Source organism: Panthera uncia, unplaced genomic scaffold (assembly GCF_023721935.1).
Source record: "Panthera uncia isolate 11264 unplaced genomic scaffold, Puncia_PCG_1.0 HiC_scaffold_195, whole genome shotgun sequence".
NCBI classification, from domain to species: domain Eukaryota; kingdom Metazoa; phylum Chordata; class Mammalia; order Carnivora; family Felidae; genus Panthera; species Panthera uncia.
In genome coordinates this window covers 71,310-94,394 of record NW_026058635.1, presented here as the reverse complement: position 1 = coordinate 94,394, position 23,085 = coordinate 71,310, and the positions used below count along the sequence as shown (strand labels likewise).

At 38.5% G+C, this 23,085-nt stretch overlaps 1 protein-coding gene across 1 annotated transcript in view; it reads right to left on the bottom strand.

Moving 5' to 3' along the window:
• The window catches only part of LOC125917513 (sushi, von Willebrand factor type A, EGF and pentraxin domain-containing protein 1), a 97,370-nt gene that overhangs the window by 5,990 nt on the left and 68,295 nt on the right, over positions 1 to 23,085 (bottom strand). Inside the window, exons 29-32 of the mRNA XM_049623697.1 lie at positions 18,419 to 21,210; positions 16,246 to 16,471; positions 13,337 to 13,492; positions 84 to 147 (exon numbers count right to left, since the gene is read on the bottom strand). Of these exons, the coding sequence (XP_049479654.1) occupies positions 84 to 147; positions 13,337 to 13,492; positions 16,246 to 16,471; positions 18,419 to 21,210 (3,238 nt within the window). The remainder of the gene's footprint in view (positions 1 to 83; positions 148 to 13,336; positions 13,493 to 16,245; positions 16,472 to 18,418; positions 21,211 to 23,085) is intronic.

Here is a 23,085-nt window from a genome sequence, read left to right as displayed (position 1 = left end):
GCCATGTTGTTATCATGTGTCACATGATATGGTATCGTTTTTTTTTTTTTTTTTTTAGGACTGCTCAGTGTCATTTGACTTACTTTTGCACACTGCTACCTCTCCACTCCACATTCTGTTCTTCTGACAAACACGTTCCTTGTTCCCCTGTGAATTGATGAGAAAAAGGTCATTGACAAGATTATACTCAGTAAAGGAAAGATGATAAGGGAACACAAAGTAATCATGGCCGTGAACTTGAATCTTCCAGCACTGGAATGCTAAATCAATTGATTAAATAAATATAGTTTTTAAGGGCTAGGTTTAGACTTTCAAAAATGCTTTCATCAAATTACTTCAAACTTCATACCCTGGCTGAGCAGTGTAATTAAAGTACAGATTTTATTTCACTTTCTACTGACCTGACATCTGATTATAACCAATAGCAAAGGTCGATCAAAAACATGTTTGAAATGTCAAAGAGGTATATTTGCTGAGTAAGTTTTAAAAATATTTTGAATTGAATTTATTTTTCAGTACCTGAGAGAGGTATGGCCAAGAATGTGAATTGGCATTGTTACACCTTATAGTTTTGAACATAAAACAAGTTAAGATATCTTACGGGTATGAAGAGTGAATTTTTGGCAATGTAACTTAACCATTAAAGATAAATTTATCCTGGGGCACCTGGGTGGCTCAGTAAGGTCAGCATCCGACTTCAGCTCAGGTCATGATCTCACAGTTCACGGGTTCGAGCCCCGCATCGGGCTGTGTGCTGATAGCTCAGAGCCTGGAGCCTGCTTCAGATTCTGTATCTCCCTCTCTCTCTCTGCCCCTCCCCCACTCATGCTCTGTCTCTGTCTCTCAAAATAAATAAACGTTAAAAAAATTTAAAAAAAAAGAAAAAAAAGAAAAATTTATCCTACTAAGGGCCCAAGCATTCAAAATTTTATTTGGGGTAAAAATCTTTCTAAAATGTATTTCCCTGCCTTCTTAAATAAAGTAAAACAATGGGGCGCCTGGGTGGCTCAGTCGGTTGAGCGTCCGACTTCAGCTCAGGTCATGATCTCGTGGTTTGTGAGTTCGAGCCCCGTGTCGGGCTCTGTGCTGACAGCTCTGAGCCTGGAGCCTGCTTCGGATTCGGTGTCTCCTCCTCTCTCTGCCTCTCCCCTGCTCATGCTCTGTCTTTCTCTATCTCTCAATAATAAATAAAAATGTTAAAAAAAAATAAAGGATAATTTAAAAAAATGAATATAATTTACTTGAAAAATTTTATGATTATTATTCTGAATATATTTTTGCATATTTTTCAATATCCCATAGCCCTTGATGGCTATATAGGCAGTTGGTCCTCTAGAGTTATCATAGGCATATATGGACAAAGATTACTATTCTTTGACTTCTGGATATAATTTTTATGAGTCTTTGTTTCTTCCCTCTTTGTTGGTTATCTTTTACTGTAATCATCAGTGTTCCTAATGATAATGCTTCTCCATGCTTTAAATTCCTTAGCTACTATGGAAAAATGAGATAAATAAAATTTTGTAATATATGTTTAAAAAGATTAGGTTCTAAGTAAAGTTTTAGGGACCTTAATTCTAAGTCAGTATATGCACATGGATTTTGTCACCTGTTTCTTCATTGCTCAGAGCCCTTTGGATATCATATTGTCTTGAAGCTGTGTTCTACATTAGCAACAAGTCTGAAAACGAGCTATTGCCTCTATTTTGGTTTGATCTGACTGATGCCTTTCATCCTTATTCTTTATCAAAGATATTTTCTTTGAGCTATTAGTTTATTGATAAATCTTTACCTATAAAGATTCCATTGACTCTGGTGGAAGGTTACTCTCCTGACTTTCCAAAAAAAAATTGAATCAATTAAGAAAATGTTTCTTTTGATATACAGTCATTATTTTTTTTCTTATTGAAAAAAGTTATGTGTGTTGATTATAGAAATTTTGGGGTCGCCTGGGTGGCGCAGTCGGTTAAGCGTCCGACTTCAGCCAGGTCACGATCTCGCGGTCTGTGAGTTCGAGCCCCGCGTCAGGCTCTGGGCTGATGGCTCGGAGTCTGGAGCCTGTTTCCGATTCTGTGTCTCCCTCTCTCTCTGCCCCTCCCCTGTTCATGCTCTGTCTCTCTCTGTCCCAAAAATAAATAAAAAACGTTGAAAAAAAAATTAAAAAAAAAAAAAAAGAAATTTTGGAAAATACAAATGAAAAATGGGGTTTTTCAGGATTCTCCATCCAGAGACAAACACTGTTAACATTTGCCATGCTTTTTCTACACTTATATACTTACGTATGCACAGGAAAATGTGCTATTTTAGTTTGTGAGTTTTTATTAATTTTGAGGAAGTGTATGACAAGCCATTAAAGCCAGTTCCCTATTTAGGTACTTCCAGAGTAGACTACAGTCAAGTAGTTAATTTCAGTTAATAGTCGAGCATTTTCCCCACTATTTTTCCCTTCTCTTTCATCTAACGATTTGAATAATAAATATTCTGTTTTGACTATGCCAATTTTTAATTCCAACAGAAACTCAAATAAATCTGTTTTCTGTAATTATTGATGTAAAAAAAAAAATCAAATGCTGTCTTTGGGCTCCCTCCACAGTTACACTGCGAATTTCATCATACTTTTCCTTTTGACTTTTTTTCTCTCTGTCCCTTTACATCTCTTGTTTTTGATGAATGAAGCTGGAGTTTTAGATCCAGATTAACATCCAGTTACTATTTTTGACATAGCGTTTTTGCATGATCAACCATTAGGTTAGATACTTACAATGCTTTAGAATCATCACAACTACTTTATTGTTCACTAGTGATTTTATAAAATGACTAGCCCATTTTTGAGTTCTTTATTTTGATTTATTCCTCAATTTCCTATAGTAATTTTATTTCAAGAAGATTGCATGTGTGGTAAAATTTCTGAGACTTAGGTGGCTTAAGAAAGTTGTTTATTGTACATATAAACAGTAACTTACTTACAAAGCAGAAGAATTTAACATGACTGACATTGATTGTCCAAATTGCTTTGCCTGATTTGGGTAACAATACAAACAGTAGTAGGGATCACAGTAATTGCCCTATACTGAACTGGAACCATGCATAAAAGGCAGTGCTTGCCACTTTTTAAATCTTCAGCCCTTGCAGTAACCTTGCAAAGGTCGCTATCAAATTTCTAGTGTAGACAAAACAGAGAGGAAACAGCGGCAGAGAGGTTTGATTTGTTCTCTTAATACTTCTCGTCCAGTGAGAGACAGAGCTTGTAACAGAGGTCTGCTGGGACCATGTTGCTATTCTTAACCACTTTCCAGCCACTGACCCTTCCCATCTGGAGTGCTTGTTAAAAATGCAAACCCTCGGGGCACGTGGGTGGCTCAGTCAGTTAAGCGTCCGACTTCAGCTCAGGTCATGGTCTCACGGTCCGTGAGTTCAAGCCCCGAGTCGGGCTCTGGGCTGACGGCTCAGAGCCTGGAGCCTGCTTCCGATTCTGTGTCTCCCTCTCTCTCTGCCCCTCCCCCGTTCATGCTCTGTCTCTCTCTGTCTCAAAAATAAATAAACGTTAAAAAAAAATTAAAAAAAATGCAAACCCGTAGGTCCTATTTTTAGAGGGTCGCAGCCTAGGAATGTACACTCCTTTTTTGAACTTCTCAGATGATTCACAAGCAACGGGTTCATAGACCGCACTTTGAGAAACACTGAGTGATGTCTCAGAGTGGTTCTCTGTCCTAGTCCTGGCCATACGTTGGAATCACCTGGGAAACTTTTAAAAAGATGCTGCTTCCCCGGACCCAACTGACAGAGGTACTGAATTAATTAGCCAGGGGTGACAGTAGGTATTGGTAGCTTTTAAAATCTTGTCTCATGGAAAAACTCAAACACATGAAAAATGTAAAAGTAGAAAGAAGAGTAACAAACTCCCACATAACCATCACCCACCTTACACAATTGATTCAAAGCCAAACTTGTTTCCTCTAAGCCCCACTCCCTTCCTAAAAACTCACATTATTCTACAGCAAATCCCAGATATCAAATCGTTTAACAGTAATTATTTCAGTATGAATCTCTAAAAGATGAGGGTTCTTAGAACTATAACCACAATAACCAACAACATTATCACAGCTTAAAAATGACAATTCCTTAATATTAATCTAATCCTGTTAGCAGTCAAATTTCCAATTGTTGCATAAATTTTGTAACTGATTATTTTGTAGTTCAGTTGAATCGGGACCAAAATAAGTCTACCTGGTTTATGAACCTTTTTAAATCTATAGGTTCCTTCTATTTCTCCCTTACACTGCCAACTTATTTGTTTTAGCAACTGGGAAACTGGGTCCTTTGTTCTGTAGCCATTTCTACAGACAGAATTTTGCTGATTGCTCCATGGTGGTGTCACGTAGCATGTCCTTCCGTCTTTGGTGTCGGTTGTCGGGATTTAGAGATTTTCTAAGATTCAAATTCAAAAAAAAAATTTTGTTTGGCGAGACTTTTTCATATGGTGTGTTTTTCCATCCAGAGGCACATAACATCTGTTTGCTTCTATTTTTTCTAACACCAGTAGCCATGATGATGACCTACATCCATTAGTTCCTAAGAACTGCAAACTCTGAGATTTAAATCCTATTATTTATTGACTGAAATACTTCTATAAAGGGAAGCTTCCCTCATCTACTACTGGTTTTCTAGTCATGCAGCTAGCCTGGAAAAGACAATTCTTCTTTTATTGTCTGTTTTCAAAATAATGAATTTGTTCATAAGCATCTTCTAATATTGGTTACCAACTAATTTTCTTTAGTGTCATTATGAGTCTACTATTACTCATGACATATTTGATGTGTTTCAGTCCATTAAGTTACTACCTTATTGAAGCCCAAATGGTCTTATGTTGGCCTGTGGGAGCCTCGTCCAGTTGACCCTCAAGGCTTTTTGACACGTAGGCTTTGATAAGTTCCCTGCTATCTCACAGGACAAGTTTTCTTAGCTAATCTTTTATATTTCATGTACCAGACCTGGCATTGGTTATTTCTGATAGTAACTGGACATTAACAATTTTTAAAAGTTTCTAAGATAAGGGGAGCCTGGGTGGCTCAGTTGGTCAGTTGGCATCTGACTCTTGATTTCAGCTCAGGTCACGATCTCGCAGTTCATGAGATAGAGCTCCGGGTCAGGCTGTGTGCTGACAATGTGGAGCCTTCTTGGGATTCTCTCTCTCCCTCTCTCTCACCCCTTCCCCCACTTGTATGCATGCTCTCTCTCTCAAAATAAATAAATACACATTAAAAAATTTTCTAAAACAAGTTTCTAAGATGTTTCTAACATGTAGCCTAGAATGAGAACTATGGCTATAGCACTTCTTCTCAATTTTATAGTTAACACTAAGGTATTTGCAAAAATTTTTAAGGTAAATTATCTACCTCCTCAAATTTAATGACCCATCAAGTTGTTAAATATTAAATTTCAATTATTAAGTTTAAATTTTATACCACTTTACTTCTTAAGAAAATGCAAGATTAGTAATCTAACATGAAGAAATAAATTTCAAAAACAGAAAAACTCTCCAATTGTAATCAACCATTACATTATCCTCCTTTTCTTTTTTTTAAAAATCTTTTAAGAAAATGAAATAAGATCCATATATGTCTAGTTCCAGTTTTCATGGACCTATGTTATGACAATTCTGATTGCATGCTCAAAAAATAATAGAACATACTATACAAATTTAACAAATCACTGGCAATGAATACTTCTGTAAAACCCCTATTTAAATACCATTACCACAATAAAAACAGGAAAGAAGTTTCCTGAAAAACCAGATGATGGCATTATGAAATATAAACATGTATCTTAAATTTCAAGTTTGATGATATAATCAATCTTCAGCAAAACTGACTCCCGAGAGGAGGGGAGAATGGCAATGGAGGAGGACCCTAGACTTGCCTCATCCCGCACATACAACTAAATAACTATCAAATCATACTAAATACCACCCCCCCAAATCAACTTGAACACTAGCAGAACAGCATCCACAACTTAAGGGAGAGAAGAGGTCACATGGAAGAAGGTAGGAAGTGAAGAAATACAGCTTGAGAGAGAAACAGATTGTGGTCATTGCAGTGGGAAGAAAGCTGCAGTCACAGAGAAGGGTGAGAGGCAGAATAGCATAGAGAGGAGTGCATAGGGAAAACAAATTCCCATAGCAATTGGCTTGGAAATCAAGAGAGCCTGAATTTCATGAGTTCTGGCAACCAGCAGGGCTTCAAGCCTGGAGTTTTTTTGTCTTTTTAATTTTTTTTTTAATGCTTATTTATTTTTGAGACAGAGAGAGACAGAGCATGAACAGGGGAAGAGCAGAGAGAGAGGGAGACACAGAATCCGAAACATGCTCCAGGCTCTGAGCTGTCAGCACAGAGCCTGACGCGGGTCTCAAACTCACGGACCGGGAGATCATGACCTGAGCCGAAGTCAGACGCTTAGCTGACCAAGCCACCCAGGCGCCCCAAGCCTGGAGTTTTAAAGATCAGCATGCTTGTCTGGAAGAGCTCAGAGGACATTGGGGCTGCTCTTAGAGAGAAGGCAGGCAAACATCCTCGGACATACAGTGTGGACACAGTGATCTGAAGAATGCCTGGGGCATACAGTGGGAAGGTTAGTTGCTTATCTCGGAGCATGTCCTAGAGAGGTAGTGCTCACAGCAGACCCATCTGGGAACAAAGGAACTAGCAGGTGCCATTTCCCTCCCCTCCCCTCAGCATAAGCCCAGAGCTACCTGCAGGAACCAGCACAGTGCTGACACTCACTACCTAACTTGCTTACACCAAACCATGCCATCCCATACTCCAGAAGAACCCTGCTTCCCAGTCATGCTTGCCTCAGTCCCAGTGTAGCAGACCTCTCCCTCAGAGGAACAGTCTAAACCCCTGCCAACACCTCATCTCTCAATCTGGGAGTTTTGGAAGACCTTACTTCTGGTGGTGGTGGTGGTGACAGATCTCATTTCACAAACAGACAGAACACACCTAGTTAAAATGTGCCACATTCAGGTCAGGGACAAACACTGCTCACAATAGGCAAAGAGAACCTCTGCAGACCACTGGCCTGAAGTATAACGAAGCCAGGACACAAAATCAGAGCACATGCAGCACACATTGGAGTTACCCTCAGAAGCACCAGGCCCTGGGGAAAAAGGGACACTACAGTGCAGGGTACTACAGACCTCTTCTTCATAAAGCCATTACCCTCAAGAACAAGAGATGTAGCTGACTTTCCTAACACAGAGAAACTGGCACAGAGTTAGACAAAATGAGAAGACAGAGGAATCTGTCCAAATGAAAGAAAGGACAAGGCCGCAGCCAAAGATCTAAGCAAGACAGATATAAGTAACATGCCTGATGGAATGTTTAGCAATGATCATAAGGATACTCACTGGACTTGAGAAAAGAGTAGAGGACATCAGTGACATTAACAGAGATAAGGAATAACATAGCAGACAAAGGGCTCAAAAACCAAAATGAGCAACATGCTTAATGGAATGAACAGCAGGCTGGAAGAAGCAAGGAAATGAATTAATGACATAGAACAGAGTAATGAAAAGTAATCAAGCTGTAAAAAAAGAGGAAAAAAAAAGAATTATGAAAAATGAGGACAGACTTAAGGAACTCAGTGACTCCATGTATTATTGGAGTCTCAGGAGAAGACAGAGAAAAGGCAGTAAAGAATTTATTTGAAGAAATAATATCTGAGAACTTTCCTAATCAGGGGACAGAAACAGATATTCAGATCCAGGAGGCACAGAGAACCCCCAACAAAATCAACAAAAGCAGATCCACGCTAAGACATATTATAACTAAAATGGCAAAATATAGTGATAAAGAAAAATATTAAAAGCAGCAAGACAAAAGAAGACAGTTACATACAAAGGAAATCCCATAAGGCTATCAGTGAATTTTTCAGCAAAAACTTTACAAGCCAGAAAGGAGAGGCATGATATATTCAAAGTGCAGAATGAGAAAAAGTCTACAGCCAAGAATATTCTATCCAGTAAGGCTCATTCAGAATAGAAGCAGAGATAAAGAGTTTCCTGGAAAAACAAAAATTAGTGGAGTTTGTGACCACTAAACCGGCCTTGCAAGAAATATTAAAGGGGACTCTTTGGGTGGAAAGGAAAGACCAAAAATGACAAGTATGAAGGTAAGAAACACAAAGCAATAAAAATGAGTATTTCTGTAAAAGTCAGTCAAGGAACTCACAAAATAAAAAAGATATAAAATATGACACCATATACCTAAAATGTGGGGAGAAGAGGAGTAAAGAATGGGTTCAAACTTAAATGACCATCAACTTAATATAGAGTACTATATACAGAAGATGTTATATACAAACCTAATGGTAACCTCAAATTAAAAACCACTAATAAATATGTGAAGAATGAAGAGAAAGAAATCCAAATGTCTTACTAAAGAAAATCAGTAAAACATGAAAGAGAGAACAATAAGAAAGGATCAGAGAAAATCTTCAGAAACAACCACAAAACAAGTAATAAAATGGCAATAAATATATATGTCAATAATTACTTTGAATGTAAATGGACTAAATGCTCCAATCAAAAGACATAGGGTGACAGAATGGATAAAAAAAAAAAACAAAACCCATCTATATATGTTGCCTACAAGAAACTCATTTTAGGCCTAAAGACACCTATCAACTGAAAGTGAGGGGACGGGAGAAACAACTATCACGTACCTGGGTGTCAAAAGTAAGCCAGAGATGCAATACTTATATAAGAGAAAACAGACTAAAACAAAGACTGTAATGAGAGACAAAGAAAGACACTATATAATAATAAAGGGGAAAATCTAACAAGAAGATGTAACAATTGTAAATAATTATGCCTCCAACATGAAGCACCCAAACACATAAAATAGTTAATTACAAACATAAAGGATCTAATTGACAGTAATACAATAATAGTAGGGGACTTCAACACTCCACTTCAATCAATGGACAGATCATCAAAACAAAAAGTCAACAAGGAAAAAATGGCTTTGAATGACACACTGGAACACATGGATTTAACGGAAATATTCAGAGCATTCAATCCTAAAATAGCAGATTAGGCATTCTTTTCAAGCACACATGGGACATTTTCCAGATCACATATTAAGTCACAAAACAAGCCTCAACAAATTCAAAAAGATAAAAGTCATACCATGCATCTTCTCTGATCACAACACCATAAAAACAGAAATCAACCACAAGAAAAAAATCTAGAAAAAACACAAATACATGCAGGTTAAATAAAATGCCTTAAACAATGAATGGGTCAACTTGGAAATAAAAGGAGAAATAAAAAATACAACGAAACAAATGAAAATGAAAACACATCAGCTCAAAACCTCTGGATGCATCAAAAATGCCTACAAAGAGGGAAGTTTATAGCAGTATAGGCCACCTCCAGAACCAAGAAAATCTCACATAAACAACCTAACCTTACACCTAAAGGAGCTAGAAAAAGAACAACAAGCAAAACCTGAAACCAGCAGAAGGAAGTAAATAATAAAGATAAGAGCAGAAATAAATGATATAGAAAATGAAAAAAATAGAATAGATACATGAAACCAGGAGCTGGTTCTGTGAAAAAAAATCAATGAAATCCACCTAGCTAGACTTATCAAAAAGAGAAGAAAAAGGCCTCAGAGACATAAAATCACCAATGAGAGAGGAGAAATAACAAACAACACCACAGAAAGACAAATAATTTTAAGAGAATATTATGAAAAACCATATGCCAAAAAACTGGACAACCTGGAAGAAATGGAAAAATTCCTAGAAACATAGAAACTACCAAAACTGAAATAGGAAGAAATAGAAAACTTGAACAGACTGATAGCCACCAAAATCCAGGATCAGATGGCTTCACAAGTGAATTCTAGCAAACATTTAAAGAAGAGTTAATACCCATACTTTCTCAAAATATTCCAAAAAACAGACGAGGAAGGAAAACTTCCAAATTCATTCTATGAGGCCAGCATTACCCTGATACCAAAACCAGATAAAGACATCACAAAAAGAGAGAACTATAGGCCAGTATCTTTGATGAACATAGATGCAAGTATTCTCAACAAAGTACTAGCAAATCAAATGCAACAACATGTTAAAAAATCATTCACCACGATCAATTGGGATTTATTCCTTGGTTGCAAGGATGATTCAATATTCACAAATCAATCAACATGATACATTGTATCAGTAAGAGAAAGGATAAGAACCATACGATCTTTTCAATAGATACAGAGAAAGCATTTGACAAAGTACAACATCCATTCACAAAAAAAAAAAACCCTCAACAAAGTAGGTTTAGAGGGAGCATATCTCAACATAATAAAAGCCATATATGAAAAACCCACAGCTAACATCATCCTCAATGGGGAAAACATGAGAGCTTTTCTCCTAAGGTCAAGAAAAAGACAAGGATGTCCACTCTTACCACTTTTATTCAACATAGTCCTGGAAGTCCTAGCTACAGCAATCAGACAAAAAGAAGAAATAAAAGGCATCCAAACTGGTAAGGAAGAAGTCAAACTTCCACTGTTTGAAGAAGACATGATACTCTATATAGAAAACCCAAGACTCCACCAAAACACTTCTAGAACTGATAAACAAATTCAGTAAAATCACAGGATTCAAAATCAATCCACAGAAATCTGTTGCATTTCTATACACCAATAATGAAGCAACAGAAAGAGAAATTCAGAAAACAATCCCATTTATAACTGCACCCAAAATAATAAGATACTTAGAATAAAACTAACCAAAGAGGTGAAAGACCTGTACTCTGAAAACTATAAAACACTGATGAAAGAAATTGAAGATGACAGAAAGAAATGGAAAAACATCCCATGGTCGTGGATTGGAAGAAATAATATCGTTAAAATGTCTATAATACCCAAAGCAATCTACACCTTTAATGAAATCCCCATCAAAATACCAACAGCATTTTTCACATAACTGGAACAAATAATCCTAACATTTGTATGGAACCATAAAAGACCCTGAATCGCCAAAGCAATCTTGAAAAAAAAAGCAAAGTTGGAGACATCACAATTCCAGACTTAAGTTACATAACAAAACTGTAATCATCAAAACAGTATGGTACTGGCACACAAAAAAAGACACACAGATCAATGAAACAGAACAAAATGCAGAAATAAACCAACAATTTATGGTCAACTACTCTTTGATAAGGCAGGAAAGAATATCCAGTGGAAAAAAGGCAGTCTCTTCCACAAATGGTGTTGGAAACACTTTCTTGCACCATACACAAAAATACATTTAAAATGGATTAAAGATCTAAATGTGAGACTTGAACCATAAATTCCTAGAGGAAAACATAAGTAGTAGTCTCTATGATATCAGTCATAGCAACATTTTTCTAGATAGGTCTCCTCAGGCAAGAGAAACAAAAGCAAAAATAAACTATTGGGACTACATCAAAATAAAAATCTTCTACAGGGGTGCCTGGCTGGCTCAGTTGGTGGAGCATGCAACTCTTGATCTTGGGGTTGTGAGTTCAAGCCCCACGTTGTATGTAGAGATTACTTAAAGATAATAAATCTTAAAAAAAGAAAAGCTTCTGCATAGTGAAGGAAATAATCAACAAAACTAAAGGGCAACCTATGGAATGGGAGAAGATGTTTGCAAATGACATATTCGATATAGGGTTAGTATCCAAAATATATAAAGTACTTATATAACTCAACACATCCAAAACAAATAACCCAATTAAAAATGGGCAGAAGACATGAACAGACATTTCTCCACAGAAGACATACAAATGGCCAACAGATACATGAAAAAATGCTTAACATCCCTCATCATCAGGGAAATGCAAATCAAAACTACAATGAGATATCACCTCACACCTGTCAGAATGGCTAAAATCAAAAACACAAGAAACAGCAGGTATTGGTGAGTTTGTGGAATGGAACGGAATGGAATATTAGCCATAAAAAGGCTGAAATCTTGCCATTTGCAATGACATGGATGGATCTAGGGAGTATAATGCTAAGCGAAATAAGTCAGTCAGAGAAAGACAAATATCATATGATTTCACTCATATGTGGAATTTAAGAAACAAAAAAAAATGAACAAAGGGGGATAAAAAGAGACAAAGCAAGAAACACACACTTAGCTATAGAGAACAAACTGATGGTGACCAGGAGGGAGGGAGGTGGGGGGAACAGGTGAAACAGGTGATGAGGATTAGGAGTGCACTTGCCATGATGATCACTGGGTGATTAAAATAAAAACTTAAAAAAAAAAATGCAGCTTTCCCACCAAAGTAAATAGGAAGACAGAGACGCTGCTGATGGGGTTTTAATGTTACAAACCAGGTGTGGTCTTGCGACTAACTTGGTATTCAGCTAGAACTGCTCTGAGGATTTTCAGGCCACACCTGCCAGGTGGCAACCTAGGATCTCTACCAACAACTCTCCAAAGTATTTAAACCCATTGCTTGAGGAAATCCTAGTTTGCGTACGTCAGTCCCTATGGTTACCTCCCCACAGTGACAGATGGCCTGGCCTGTTACACAGTAGGATTTAACAAAAGGCCAAAACACAAGTTTAAATGGTCAACTAAAGTAACAATAAAAGTCTTGTGGCTGGTATACTAGTCTCCTCTTCCTTTTCATGGCTCTGATTCTTTTGTAATTTGAGACTTACTTTGTTTTTTTAAAATTATAAGTCATTTAAGAAAATTAAAAATATGTTTTTAACGTTTATTTTTGAGAGAGAGAGAGTGTGAGCGGAGGAGGGGCAGAGAGAGAGGGAGACACAGAATCCAAAGCAGCCTCTAGGCTCTGGGCTGTCAGCACAGGCCTGACGTGGGGCTTGAACTCATGGACCGTGAGATCATGACCTGAGGTGAAGTCGGACGCTTAACTGACTGAGCCACTCAGGCTCCGCCCCCCAACTTTTTTTTTAATGTTTATTTATTTTTGAGAGAGACAGAAAGAGAGACAGAGTGCAAGCAGGGGAGGGGCAGAGAGAGAGGGAGTCACAGAATCTGAAGCAGGCTCCTGGCTCTGGGCTGTCAGCACAGGGTCCAGCGTGGGACTTGAACCTGTGGACTGGGAGATCAGGACCTGAGCCGAAGCTGGACGCTTAAATGAGCCACTCAGGCTCCCCAATTATAAGTCACTTCAAATATTTCTTGGAAAGTGTTAGGATGTAAGGTAACAAAGTATAAAAAAATCTTTTAGGACCAGAACCAGTGAAACAAATTGGTATTATACTAAAAATGTTCCCAGAATACTCAAAAAACAAATTGATTCTAGTTAAACAATTTGTTCACTTACCTCTAATTCATAGCCAGGTTCACACTGATAAATAACTGTGCTTTCAAAAGTAAATTTACTGCCAAACACGAACCCATGTTCTGGACTTTCAGGTTTCCCACAAGAAACTGGACTGCAGGATTCATCAGAAAACGGTGGCTCCCAGGTGCCATCAAGCTAAATGACAAATGACAGATTAGAAGTTACACTTAAGAGTTAATATGTATGAATGAAGTTTGCAAATATTGGCAGAGCAGAATAATCCCTAAAATGATGATCCCAGAATTTGGTTCTACTTCTGATACGTATAGTCTGTGGCCTTAGAAAACACACATTAGTTATTAGATGCCCTTGTTAGTTATCACTGAACAATTTTAGACATTTCTCAAACACATAAAACAAGCATTTTCTTCCTAATAGAAACCATTAAAATATCAAGAACGCCAAGAAGTGTGTTTTCATTATGATGCATGAGGACTGGATGGTTGATACAAATATTCCAGGGCATCCTTATATCCTGATACCAATCTATCATCACTTTTCACTTTATTTCCCACTGCCATGGTCAGAGTGAACATTTTTCAACCTTCTATTTAAGTGAAGTGAGGCATACACAGATGTTTCCCTTAAAGACTGTTATTCTCGGGGCGCCTGGGTGGCTCAGTCGGTTAAGCGGCCGACTTCGGCTCAGGTCATGATCTCGCGGTCCGTGAGTTTGAGCCCCGCGTCGGGCTCTGTGCCGACCGCTCAGAGCCTGGAGCCTGTTTCGGATTCTGTGTCTCCCTCTCTCTGACCCTCCCCTGTTCATGCTCTGTCTCTCTCTGTCTCAAAAATAAATAAACATTAAAAAAAAAAATTAAAAAAAACAAAAAGACTGTTATTCTCTTGCTAATATTCTTCTCTTTTCCTTGAGGAAACAGTGCATGAGCTCATTAACAGTCAATAACAGGACTTCAGGCTAAACCCTTTATTCTATGTATGAGGCAGAATTAATTTTATACGTATGTCTGCCTCATAGTTAACCATTCCCTTAGTGTCGGAAGTGTTAGTTGTATCTAATTTTTCAATACTATGAATGGTGCTTCAATAAAGATACCTTTTTGCATAAATTGTTCTGGGTATTACTATTAACTTTTAAAAACTACACAGTACTGTTTTCTTTTGATACATCTGAAACCTGTTTTGGCATATTTTAATCCCCCCCCTCATTGGTTACTTCATTATATCAGAGTAATTTGTTTACTAATGATTCCTTTCTCCATGGACTTGTGGTGACTCCTTTATCAAGATGTACTTGGATTTATTTCTTCCGTTCCACTCATTTTCCTTTCTGCTGAGTCTACACCAATACCACACTGATAGGACCTTTGTAATTCTGTAATAGGTCATCATTTCAGGAAAGGCTGGACCTCCTGTACTCATGTTTCAAACTTCATAGTGATCTTCTCATCCATTTATTCTATGAAGGACAGAATCATTTTGCTCTATCAAGATAAAATATTTATAGGCACTGAACATAGCGTTACACAATTTGTGCATCTAAACACTTATAAAGGGTCTATTCTACCTTTCGGACAAAAATTCAAACCCAAAACTCAGTTGTGTGAGGGTTAGGGGTCATACCTTGTGTAGAGAAAGTGAGGAGGGTTGTCAAAAATAAATTACTGATTCAGAAAAAAAGAGCACAGTCACCAGTGTTTGGGGTCCCACAGGGCACATGGAGGGGCACTCGATTGTTCACACACCCAACCTGGAGAAGCTCTGGGAGAACATTGAATTATTCCCTTAAACGTGGTGGGACGAATTTCCCATTAGCTTATTTCAAACAGTTCAGGGTCTTTGAAAAAGCTTCCCCTCAAACTGCTTCAGTTCTAAATCTAAAAGGGATAATCTGGAAACGATACCAATTTTGAGAGCGTGGTACCCCCGCCAGTCATCTGGCCTGCTTCCTGTGATGTTCCTGTTTTTAGGTTTGGCAGAAACCAATCACTGAGTATGCATGACTTACAAATGGAAAACTGGGAGGAGAATGAAATAGTTCTTGAGTCCCTACTAAATGTCAGGCATGTACTAGATGCTTTATTAACATTAATTAAATCCTTGCAATTACTGATTTACAAATAAAACAAGTTGGGGGAACATAAGGCCACAGAGCCTATAAATACTGAGATGCAGTTCAAAGGAATGTTTAAGGTAAAACTTATTTCTAGACCATGCAGCCTGCTCCCCACCTTCAACTCCTCCCTCCCCCAACTCCAGAAACAGAAGAATATATCAATAACTCATTTTATTTTTCTTTCTCTGGCTCATCTTATGGAAGCTAAGAGAAGGGGATGTGCTAGGAATATCTTCTATCTATGGTGTTGATCTAGGCCCTTTCCCCCATTAATTCTCTAGTTTTTTGTTCTAATCATACAAGACACACACTGTTATACACATTTTTTTTTCAAATAAGGAACTTGAAGCTTAGGCATTTTAGGTAACTTTCTTAAAGTCATACAAGTAGTAGGTAGCAGAGACAGCATTTGACTCTATTGTTTCTGCGACTTTTGTTTTTTCTACTAAAACTAGAGACATTTGCTCTCAATCAGGGCTCAGTTCCCACACAAAGACACTCTTTACAGGATTTATGTATGAGCCACCTGACTTATGGTTAATTTTTCATGAATATTTTGTTATAGATATTTGAACGCTTTATCTAACTTTGGCACTTTTTATCTACTCTTGGCATTTTCTTAGTTTAAAAATGGGAATATTGAAAAGAAAGATGCTTTATATTTCTACCAAAAAAACTTCTCAAATTCTTGACACAATTGGAAACTTGAGACATTTTTTTTTTCAGGGCTGAAAAATACTGCTTGTGTGGACACACACACATTTAATATATGTAAATGAGTTACAAATGCATGTTCTAAGGCAGTGAATCTTACCTGACATGTTGATATGTTAACTCCCTCATAGATATACCCTTCTTCACAGGACACAGAAACTTGCTTATTCACACTGAAATCATCCCCGTGAACACGTATACGTGTTATATTTGCTGGCAAAGGACATTTTTTAGGACTGCAGGAGATTGTCTCAGGAAACCAATGACCGTCTTTCTGACAGGTGAATGTGTCTACAGTTGTATGCATCACGTAACCTTCTAGACATCTGGAATGGAAAAGCCAAATGAGTGTCTTAAAGAGAGTACAATACAGCTGGTGACTTATTCTTGGATTTAAGATGATGTTTCCAACACTCAGTGGAGATTTTATGTGACATATTAAAACTGATTCAAAGCTCAAGGGAATGGCGCTGCCATGCAAAAAACAAAACAAAACAAAACAAAAAAACAACATAACGAGGACAATCAGATCAGTCCTCAGTTGTCCACGCCAAGGATTAACCAAGCCTACAGTTGATTTAAATGTTGTTGACATTATTTACCTTTCTTGCAGGTAATATTAACACTGAATTCACTTTTATTCTGAAAATAGCTAACAGTTCTAAAAATTCTAGACAAAGTCCAAAATAGACTCAGATATTAACAAGAATACGACATAATTAATATTTATTGGGTATCTATTTGTGCCAAGCACTGTTCTAAGTCCTTGATAGAGGGCATTTCTTTTAATCCTGAAAGGCAGATACTGTTATGTAACAAACGATGAGTTTGGTATTCAAACTCAAATCAAATTGGCTCTAAAATACTCTGATTTTTAGAATTTGCATTTATTTATTCAGCGAATGTTCACATAGCACTTATTAAATTCCAGTCACTGTTCTAAGTGCTCTACAAATATTAATTGATTTAATTTTAATGTCAACCCTATGGGTAGGTATGATTATTATCTTTATTCCCATTTGGCAGATGATGTGACTGACACCAGAGATACCCCAGGAAGTGACAGAGCTGAGATTCCTGCCTACGGAGTCTGGTTCCAGAGTCCGGTTCCAGAGTCCATGCTTTCACTGCCGTACTACGCTGCCGCTTAAGTTGAACCATTTAATGAACTAACATTGACTAGGTGGACATATATATTTTTTTAATTTCACAAATCACCAAGCTGGATAGGACTCACTTTTGCAAATTTGTAATCTGTTTACTACAAGATCTGAAACATCATCAACACACAGCAAGGAAGAACAAACAAGGGAGGTCTTGAGAAAGAGGTGATATCGGGATTTCTCAAGGTATCTCACACATCAACATCCAAAGAGAAAGCTGAAAATATATTTCAAAAGCAAGGGATAATTGTTGTTTTTCCTCTTGGTGCATGATATACTACTCTTTGGCTTTCTTGTCATTGAGGATCCTCCTGTGGGTTTATTCTTACTGCAATTAGGAGAAAAGGAAGGAGAAAAGGAAGGCTAAAATGCCCACAAGAACAGTTACTGAATTATTAACATCTAAGAAGCCAATATGTGAAAGATAAGCCATAACTCCTTCACAGAAGTGAGTCAAATCTAAGTTGATTTAGAGGGTTGATATATTGAGGGACATTCATTCCAATAAAAAAATAATTTATAGATTTATTCTGTATTCTCTCATTTCTTTTTAAGAATGCATTGTAGATAGGGAACTTTACAGAAAAACTCACTATTTGTGCAGTAAATGCTTAGTTTGTTCAAATTGTGAAGTCTGGAAGGCTCCTTACGATATCTCCCTATTTATATTGATCAGTGAAGGTATATGCTTTTTGACCTGAATTCTTCAGCTTTTGCCTAATATGTCCAATATTTGCATGTATGGATATAACCATAAAGTGGTATCATAAAGAAATTTACCAGCATGATGTTTAAAAGAAAAAAGAGCCTTGCGACTTAAGAGATAGGAAAGCTAGCTAGAGAATCTTACTGTTTCATGAAGATCAACAGAATATGATAATCATGATACTTGTATTAGGAACTACAATCTGAAAATGGAGTTTAGTTTTTATAGACAATGGACTTCTACATAATTATGAATAGAATAAGGCCAAGGGGTTAAAAACTTCAGTTTTGGGAGAGCAGTCCAGAGGTGGTATTTTCCCAATTTGCTAAATTTTTGACCGAGTGCTTTTTATTTTACCGCCCTCCAGCCTGCACCTTTTGGAGATTCTAGAGCCACGGTCTTACCTGAGTCTCACTTTACTTTCATAGGTGTGTGACTCTCCAGTTGCTACTGCATTGGCGACAGATGGGGGGGGTCCACAGGACAGGGGCTCACAGACTGGATAAGGCTGGCTCCATGTCCCCTTCTCGGTACAAATCAGATCTGAACTCCCTTGGATGACATACCCGGATCTGCAGTTGTAAGTTATCGCATTTTCCTCCAAAGAGCCGCTCTCACTGATGAATGCATTTGGTATCGTTGGGGGAGAACCACAAGAAGCATGTTCACAGTGTGGGAAGACAGAGCTCCACTGGCCATTGGCTTCACAGGTGATTTCAGAAGCTCCATGGAGCTTGAAGCCTTTGAAGCACTGAATCTGGGTTGCCTTTCCACAGCCAAAATCTGTCCCGTTGACAGCTCCATTTTGAATTACTGGTGTGGAACACCTGCAAGGCAGGCAGGAAGGTGGGCTGCCGCTCCAGGAGCCGTTGGAAAGGCACCTTCTTGAAGGACTGCCATGGAGCTTATAACCAGGAAAGCACTGATACTGTATATGCCCCCCGTGATAAAAGGAGAAGCCATTAGAAAAGCCATGGGGAAGATCTTCAGGAGGGCCACAGTTGACTGGCTTACAGAAAGGAAACTCTGTATCCCAGTTGCCATCTGACTGACAGGTGAGTCTTGGAGCACCATGCAACACGTAGCCCTCCTGACAGTGGAACACCACTTCCTTCCCAAAGCCATAGTCCAAGCCATCCATCACTCCATTTGTCAACTGCGGTGGGGTAGCACATCTGACAGGCACACAGAGGGGAGTGGTTCCACTCCAATTTCCATCGGCAAGACAAACACGACTCCTGGCACCCTCGAGTAAGAACCCTACATTGCAAGTATACTCAACCTCTTTTTGAAATGTATATTCATCTCCTTTCACCTGGCCGTTGGCTGAAACCGGAGGTGAACCACAGTCCACAGGGATGCAGATCGGCTCATTCCCATCCCAATTTTTATTTTGTTGGCATGTTCTCCTCTCGTTGCCATTCAACACATACCCAGGATTACACTCATAGAACACCACACTCAGGTAGGTGTAGTTGCTTCCTTTGACAGAGCCATTCATAACTGGATTTGGTTTTTTGCATGAAATGGCCTCACAGGTTGGGGAAGCACCACTCCACTCTCTATTCTGTAGACAAAGTCTTATGTCAGAGCCCACCAGAATGTGCCCAGGTTTGCAGCTATACTGTATAGCACTGCCCATGGTAGTCTCTGTAAAATGCAAAAAGCCATTTTCAGGAGCAACAGGCAAGTCACATTCAACTGAAATACAGGAAGGTGCACTGCCATTCCACGTTCCATCTTCCTGGCAGATCAGTATAGGGTTCCCCAAAAGTTCATATCCTGGATTACAGGTGTATGAAACCATGGTGCCATGTGGAAAGTGTGCTAAATGTGTAGTAGGAGATCCCTTTGTGTTTTCCCAGGATTTAGTCACTGCTCCCAGGTGATGAGGAGGGAGAGGAGTCCGATATGGAACTTCCATCAAGTCCTCTTCTTGGTCAAAATATCCTTGACTACCTTTGACCTTAGTACAGTCTCCAAAATCAATATGAGGAGGGAGACCACAGTCTATGGTTACACATGTTGGTATAGAGCCTGACCATCCTGACTCTTCACAGGTCTGCATGGCATGACCAGCTACATGGAACCCAGGAAAGCAGCTGTAGATGATCATGGCACCGAAGCTATAATCTGCACCCTCTACAAAACCATTTTCAATGGCTTGTGGGGGATTACAGTGGATCGCACTGCATGATGGGACATCCACATCCCAATCACCTGTCTCTAAACAAGTCAAGGCTTTGGGACCTTGAAGCCTGAAGCCTCGGTCACAAGAATATATAACGCTTTGCCCATAGTGTAGGTCTGTATAAGAGAATTTGCCATTCAAAATCTCCTTGGGTTTTGGGCACTCAATGGGTTTACAGGTGGGTATTCCTCCGAGCCAGTGACCATTTTCTCCACAAAGGGTGGTAGTATTTCCCACCAACTCATAGCCTGGCTTGCAGGTATAGAGAGCTGTGCTGAGATAGGCAAGACCTTGCACATCGATGATGCCATTGAGAATTTCCTCAGGTTGGGGACATTCCACTGGGACACATTCTGGCAGTGGGGAACTCCAGGTACCATCAGCTTGGCAGGAGGTGGTAGGATTCCCTCTTAGGAAAAATCCATCCACGCAAGAATACTCGACAGTACTTCCAAAATGAAGACTGGAAGAGGGAGCGGGGACACCAAAGGGAATTAGGGGAGGTGGGAGGCAAAGAACCATCTTGCAAACAGGAAAAGAATCATTCCATTGTTGTGATAGCAAGCATTTCAGGACAGGGGGGCCCTGAAGGGCATGTCCTTCTTTACAAGAAAATGTCACCATTCCTACTTCACTAGCTAATTCCTTCAGGACAAGCTGGTTTTCCAAGAGGGGTGGCTCTGGGCACCTGGAAGGCACACACTTCTGGTTTGGCTTCTTATTCCATTTGCCAGATTTCAGGCATGTCCAAGAATGATCACCAATGAGCTCATAACCCTCATTACAGAAAAACTGAACCTTGGACCCTACTTCAAAAATTTCTCCTTTCATGTAGCCATTCTGGATTGGGGGAGGTTTTCCACAGTTGAGGGGGATGCATGACAGAGGGGATTCACTGTACCAGTGGCGATTGGCTTGGCAAACAAATACAGGACTTCCAACTGCTTTGTAGCCTGGATTACACCGGTATCTTGCTTCACTCTCAAAGATCCTGCCAGTTGCATGCTGTATAACAGGGAGAAAACAATTAAGCACAGTGTGCATAACAAATCATATGGTTGACTAAATACTGTGAATAATAATTTAAAAATTAAACTAAAAATACCTATGTTAAAATGAATCCATTAAGGCATAAGTAAATATAGACTTCTGTTTTTTTTTTTCAATAGGTCCACTCTATTTTTAATAAGCGAAAAGGATAGGTCAAATTAGGTAATCTCTACTGCAGAAATTTTTACCATAGGGTTGAGCCCATAATTGGTAAAAGACCAACCGTTTAAAATTGATGATTTGATGGAGCACTACCAAAAATTATAAATTACTTAGTTCAAAAAAATCTTGCTCACCAAAGCAATGCTGGAGTGTGTTGCTTTAATCACAGAAAAGGAAACATACACATACAAACATACCTCTATTTGTTAATGTTGTTAAAAAAGAAGCAAACAAAATATGTTTCGTGGATATATTCCTAACAGTACCATCAGAGTTTTTTGTGTTCATTCTTAACATACTTCAAAAAAATTGCTGCTCTGAGGATGGGAAATAAAAAAGTAATACTTCATCTTTTAAACAGAAAGTTAATACTCATGATCTCAACATTTAAATAAATAAGTGCTTAATATAAGAACAAGTCCTTTTCTTTCTTTCTTTCTTTCTTTTTCTTTCTTTCTTTCTTTCTTTCTCTTTCTCTCTTTCTTTCTCTTTCTCTCTCTCTCTCTTTCTCTCTCTCTTTTTTTTTTCTTTCTTTCTTTCTTTCTTTCTTTCTTTCTTTCTTTCTTTCTCTCTCTCTCTCTCTCTCTCTCTTTCTCTCTTTCTCTCTTTCTCTCTTTCTTTCTTTCTTAAAAAATGTTTAAGTAGGCTTCACACCCAGTGTGGAGCCCAGTACAGGGTTGAACTCATAATCCTGAGATCGAGACTTGAGCTCAGATCAAAAGTCAGACACTTCACTGACTGAGCCACCCAGGTGCCCCAATAACAGATCGTTGTCAGGCAGTACGAAAGACGAATTAGTTATGAAAACTTTAAAAGGATTATCATGGTAATGTCTAGCTTCCACACTATAGTGAATTTCTCATTCTAGTGGACGTAATTATTTGTTTTGTGGATTTATTTCTTGGGCACCCACCCCCATGCACATAAGCACCATACCATCAGAGGCCTAAGCTGTGTTGTTAAATACCAGCTTTCCGATGCTTACCTGGCACCTAGTAGGAGCTCCAGAGATATTTGTCAAAGAAACAGATGAAGAAAGCTCCCTTATCTTATATACACCCTCTTCCAATGGAATGCTAATACAGCTGAGCAAAGGTGTCAAACAGAAGGTTGTTACTGTTGTTTTAGAATATAAAGGAGAAAAGGTATTATGTATGTGTGGGTTTTTACATAGTGTTTAATTAGAATATTGTCTCTTTAAAATGGCCCTTGATTTGGGGAAATAGATCCTCATTACTGTTTTCTTTTTTGTTTAAGTAGGCTTCATGCCCAGTGCAGAGCTCAACATGGGGCTTGAATTAATTACCAGGAGATCAAGACCTGAGACCAAGAGTCGGACGCTCAACTGACTGAGCCACCCAGGTGCCTCTTATTACCATTTTCTTGATGGACTTCATGAGAAGGCACATATTAATATGAAAGGAAGATATGTGTGGATCTGAGAGAGCTCTTTGTCCTGGTGAATCTACCATTGGGTCCACTGAAAGAAACTTGCAGAAGCTGCATTATAGTGAATGGGTGGTTCACGCCATCTGCTGTTTAAAATTAGAAATGATACCAGATGTCTACAGGTTCCATTAGACCTTGTTTTCTACAAAATATACATCCATCTTGGAATAACTTCCTCTACAAAGCAAAACAATATTGTATTAAAATTGGTTTATTCTA